At 32.3% G+C, this 6000-nt stretch overlaps 1 protein-coding gene across 2 annotated transcripts in view; it reads right to left on the bottom strand.

The window, feature by feature from the left end:
• Positions 1-388: 388 nt before the first annotated feature.
• Positions 389-6000, bottom strand: part of LOC129988578 (potassium voltage-gated channel protein Shal-like) — a 299749-nt gene continuing 294137 nt past the window's right edge. Inside the window, exon 5 of one of the 2 annotated variants that reach the window (XM_056096828.1) lies at positions 389-865. In XM_056096828.1, the coding sequence (XP_055952803.1) occupies positions 593-865 (273 nt within the window). In that variant the 3' untranslated portion in view covers positions 389-592. The remainder of the gene's footprint in view (positions 866-6000) is intronic. The other variant, XM_056096829.1, reaches the window with a different exon arrangement.

Raw genomic sequence — 6000 nt, 5'->3', positions numbered from 1 at the left:
AGGGATTGAAATGATAAAATTTGAACCTGATACCACGATTGTTTTACAACTGTTTTCATTTTAAAAACTTGATTTTGAAGAGATATTGACTTGCTTTTAGATAATGGAATTAACTTATGGATTTTAGTGGAAATTTTATATCAAGCCTCTTTACTTAAGTACTATCATTTTTTTGCATGGCTATTGTGTGGTAACATTTTTATTTAAAAATGATTTCATCTTCAGAAATCGATTGAGCGGTTCAGGTTCAGGATTCGTTTCCGATGACTGGGTTAAGAAGAGGTAGCGTCGTTTTTTTTTAAAGTATAGAACGTCACAGAACAATCGAATGTTCATCGGTCCCTCTTCCGAGGCAGACTACGAACGCAGTTTATTTCTTAAATACAACGAACGTTTCTGCAAACATTTGTTGCTGTTTTGTTCGACAAAATGCGCACAAAAGAAACCAACCAGGTTTGTTTTGATGCTTGGAATGTGTATGGTTATAAGGCCAAAGGGAATTTGTTTCTCCGTACGTCGGTTTTCGAACCGGCTTTCACCACGGAAGGCCACGTGGAGGAATAGTATGTTCTTGAGAGAAGTCTCTGTCTCATTAGAGGGTGCTGATCCTGACTGTGCCACCGCCACTGGTGGTGCTGGTAGTGGTGCCGGGGGGGCTGATGGTGGCAGGGTTTCGGTCCGATTCCGGATGTGGCAGGGTGACGACCGTGGCTGTGCCGGAACTGGAAACGGTGGTGGCTACTGTGGCATTGCCCAGGCTGGGCCGGTGGAAGTGACCGCCGTCCGGTGAGGTCCGGTTCTGAAGACGCACTTGGACGTCATTTAGCTCCTCTTCGTGGTCTGAGACTGTAGTACCCCGGTGGTGCTGAAAGACAGAACAGAAATTAGCATTCAAATAACAATAATAAAAACAGCGATTGAATAAAAGAAATCGCAAATGCAGAAAAAAATAGCATTTCATTAAATACTATTAACATTTTAAAACTATCGTTAATAGTCTTCCCAAAACTTTATCACTTACTCTCTAGTAAAAGTGTTATCCCCTCCCCCTCTCGCAAAAAATGTGTAGATTTTGGGTAAGGCAGGAAACGCCTTTCATGGTATTGACGTACAGCAGTTGAGAAATATTAACCTTTGGCATGAATTCAGCATTTTTACTGAATCTGTCATGTCATCCTTGGCGAGTGTTTTGGCGATTAATCCTTGGCATGCGGTTAATGGTATCTGGAAATCGAATTTGCATTTTAAGAGCGATTTTCCTCAACCAATTGAAACCAAAATTTAACAGAATTACTTCTGTAGTCACAAAATCACCTACCAAATTTCATACATTTCAGTCATCAGTTATTGCGTTTACATGCTTCTGAAAGTATAGACCGACAAACATCCAACCCCTTATTGTATTTATAAATATCAAAATTTGATAGTTCTACTCTATAGAAATAAATCTGTGCACCAAATTTTATCTACATAGCTCTCTCTGTTTTGAAGCTATCGGGTTATATTAGAACAGACAAACTTCCTCTTAATATATCTTGCTCAAAATTTGAAAGAATTCTTTAAATTTGATGTAAAGACCATATACCAAATTCCATCCGTCTACCTCAAGGCATTTTTGAGCTGTCGTTATCACAAAGAAACATTTAAAAAATGCATTTTTAGACCTCAGGGAGGTCTAAAACATGGAACTTTGTAAAAATCTCGAATTTTAATTTTATTCTTTTAAGATTACATTTCTTTCTCTAAACATCGTATTAGTGAAAGCAAAAATAATTGTTTTTAATCGTGCATTTCGAAGATGTAACTTGTACAAAACCTGCATATAAGATAGATCTTTAGTAAAATTGGACTTTGAGCTAACGATCCTAATTTCTTAGAATCGAAAATTTAGCAAAAGCCGAGACCGAAATTCAAATTCGTATCTTATAGGTGAGGCGCGGTGCCCTGGCGGTAAGGTCAGAACCGGGGGGTTGCAGGTTCGAAACCCGATACCACTGAAGAACCGTCCTGTAAGCGGGTCTGGTGCACGTTAAATCCGTCGGGCCAAACACTCTCTCATTGGTGTGGTGTGGAAGTTGAAGTGGGGGTATCAGCTCAGGTGTCGTCCTCGTCATCTGACCACAGGTGAAAATGGCGAGGTCCTTCCCAAAATAGCCATAGTATTACTTTAAAACAGGACGTTAATATAACTAAACTAAACTAAACGTATCTTATAGAACGCGAAAGGAATTTAAATAAAAGAAAACTTTATTGCTGTCCTCAAAATATTTTTCAAAATGAATTCCTTTTCAAATAAATTGAAAAATATGTAAAGGATTTCGTTTTGTACTAAATAATTGGTTTAAATTTCAATTAATTTTATTTTTAATTTTGAAACTAGAATGTTATTAAATATTTCATTGATTTCTTCATCGAAAGCTTTTTTTTTCTTTACAAAATTCACCAAATAATTTCTAAGGAAAAATTTTTAATGATATTATCATTTTGCTACGAAATAGTGCAAAGTGTACATATATTATCCACTGGAGTGAAAAATTTCCTAATAATGTAGTTTAAATAATTAAACTTTAATTATTTATATCAATAATTATTTTAGTTCGAATCAGTTTACATTTTTAACGATATTAGAAATTTATTTTATATATTTATATGCACTGCCTATTAAAAATGCATTGTTCTGAATTTGCCTATTCAATTAATAATGTTCTTGTTAGAATTTAGAGAGCACATTTTAAAATGTATACCATTTCATTAAAAAAAAAAAAAAATCTGAAAACTTGTAAATAAAATCCAGTGATTTTTTTCTTGTTGCATATTGTTTTCGTTACGTCTCTTCATTTAGTATTTAATTTATTGTTATTCTAAAATTAATCTTTGGATGAAAAGATGTTGGAAAAAGTGAGAAATAAGTGACACAAAATCATAATGGCTTTAACAATTTATATATATTTTTTATGAATGGCAGCATGAAACTATATGTTTTTCTTCAATATCAGTGCCTTTAGTTTCTTCGATGTTACCGTATTATTAATCGTTTACTAAGGCATGTAACTCTTCCCTAAAAAAATAGGAAAAACGGTATTTCCACTCTTGCAATGCAATATAATAAAAAATTCCGAGCTTAGGTCTCGATCAATACAAATAGTTTCCTCATTTTTCAAAATTAAATTTTTACGAAAATATTTCATCTATCGATTTGAGCATGTTTCCTTTTTTCAAGAAGAATTGTGGACGTCGGCAAACATATGAGTTATTTCTGAATTTGTACTGGTATCCTTAAAAATTCATCGCCAAACTTGAAGGGTAGGACGAAACTTTTATAATAGAACAAGGGGCGTAAAGGTAAAAGATAGTTCTTACAAGGGAATATTTGTTAGTAAGCTGAATAAAAGAAAAGGATATAAGAGATAATGTGTACCATATGGTATTAATGGATACGAATTCATAGTTATTCTTGATGTCATAGTTCAATTCATGATGTCATACAACTATGAACTCTATTTCGAATTCATAGTTGTATGGCATCATTATTATATAAATAACAACATGCGAAGTGTGTATCTCTTCAGATGGCAAGTTCCTTGAACACTTACTTCAGTTACTCGATAGGACTGAAGTTGATATTGCTTTCTACTTGCCATTTTAATTTGTCATGTTATTGTGACTATGTATTCCTTTAATTCTAAGCGGCAGATTTTATTATGCATATTTTCCTTTTACTTTCTTCTCTGACAAAGAATGTTTCCAAACTCTATTTTCGAAAGTACTTGTTCCTTAAAGTTTGTAAACGAACTTCTGCGACATCTTGTGTCAATTAATAACTGCTATTTATACTAATTTTTTTTACTCAGCTGGGCTGTGCAATCAATACAGAAAATTTTTTATTACCATGTGAGAACATGATGTTGCTTGGCTTGGGGTTTTGAAGCTTCAAAATGCACGGGTAGAAAATTGGCGATTTATCACTTTTCAGGCATCAATTTTCCGCTTTTAGGGTTATTAGAAAATGATAAAGAAGGCTTATCGGCAATGAAAAATTACAACTGAACATGAATGTCCGCCATATGCCCGATTCTCCTATCTGGCCAATATAGGGTAGAGTCGTAAGAAGATATCACCTGAAGAAGCACTGAGAAGAAAACGGGATTGAACGCGAAACAGCAAGAAAAGTGTATATATATATATATATATATATATATATATATATATATATATATATATATATATATATATGTGTGTGTGTGTGTGTGTGTGTGTAATTTTACAATTGCGTGATTGTTTAAAACAGGCTTAAACTGGTTTTTCACGAAAAAAAATTTTAGAACTCGATTCATTTTGAGATGGTCAAACATTATCGCTTATCTAAATGTTGGTGATTGTGAAATATGAGTCATGTGATAGCATGATGCTTTTCTGTCAGATTGATACCATCTGACTTAAATAATGTTTTCACATAATAAATTGAAATCTGCGGCGTCAGATTTCCCTTTTTTATATTTTTATAAATTTTTTTTTCTAATTTTTATTGAATTCAAAATAAATCCAGTTATTTCCAAGATGGCATTCAGATGCACTAATTTTTACGTGTCTACCTCCGAAATTTTCTTAAAAACGTACATCTGTCTTATTTTATCGAACAAGTCACGTGGTATGAAAGAAACACGATGCTTTCGCATTGAAACATGTCTTGCTTTTCTAAAATGTTTAGGTGTGTAACCTTGGGTTAATTAAACGCATTGATTAAATAAATATTTTCCCTAAGTTAATTATACTTAATTATGCTAATGTAACCACAAGAAATATAAATGGACAATTCCACCATTCAAAATCGCATAGAATAATTATACAAACTAGTCAGTAATGGTTCAGATACCCTTAAGAAATTCAACCGTATATAAAATAATAAAAGAAATCTTTAAGAAAGCAGTTATATTTCCTGATTTAAAAATGGGAACTCAAATGCCTTAGATTGGGATTATAATAATGAATTAAGAATAATAACAAACTCTCCGTGTTAGAAATAGTTAATACAATCGCAACTCATATTGATAAGAAATCATTGAAGACTTTCTTATTTTTCTTGCATTTATAATTTTAGATTATTTTAGTTTGAAATATTGAAACCTTTGAATTCATGGAGGTGGTTCGAACTCTAAATGGTCTACCATAATGATGTACATAAATCAAGGACTCATGGTAATAAGGAATTGCTGTTGTATGTGTTAACCTATATTGGACCATTCATAAAAACAAATATAGAAAAAACGTAAATTTTTAAAGACATGATCAATGCTAGGGTCTTACACATTTAAAACAAAAATTTTAAATATTTTGTAAGATTTTCCTATAAATAGGGCAACGGTCCAATACACTACTAAAAATTATGAAATTTGAGTTAAATTACAAAAAAGATTTTATAAATGGAAATCCGAAAAACAATCTCAACGTAGTCTACATTACACATTTTTCAAATTGTAATAGATTTTTTCTTAGCAAGATTTTATTGACATCGTCTTTGAGGATTATCTAGGTTTTTTACTAATAAATGCTTACAATTTAGGAGATGAAATTCTTTATTGTTCTGAAGCATAGCTCTTCGTCTAATGTTGTTTCTCGGAATTGTTTCACCAAGGTAACTTACTGTTATTGATCTGAGAAATATTAATGTTACCCATATGAAGTAAAAAAAAAACTTATCTGTATGTGTCCTGTGAAACAGGATTTTTCACAACAGAGAGTAAAGATTCCATAATATATTGAGAAAGTGGCTCCACTTTGATGAGGATTAATAATGAAGAGATATCCATTATAAGATGCCGACATCGATAACTTTTATCCAAATATCACAGGTTTATTTTTCACATACTTCATACAACCGTGTTTGCAAAAATATCGTATCATTCTTTCATCGATTGTTAGATTTTCTGGAAATATTCCATATTGTTGCAGTGTAATATTAAGTTTTTCTGAAAGTGGACGTATTTTGTAAAAACGATCCTC

Source organism: Argiope bruennichi, chromosome 10 (assembly GCF_947563725.1).
Source record: "Argiope bruennichi chromosome 10, qqArgBrue1.1, whole genome shotgun sequence".
NCBI classification, from domain to species: Eukaryota; Metazoa; Arthropoda; class Arachnida; order Araneae; family Araneidae; genus Argiope; species Argiope bruennichi.
The sequence above is the reverse complement of the archived record's forward strand: the minus strand, read 5'-3'. Positions and strand labels throughout refer to the sequence as shown.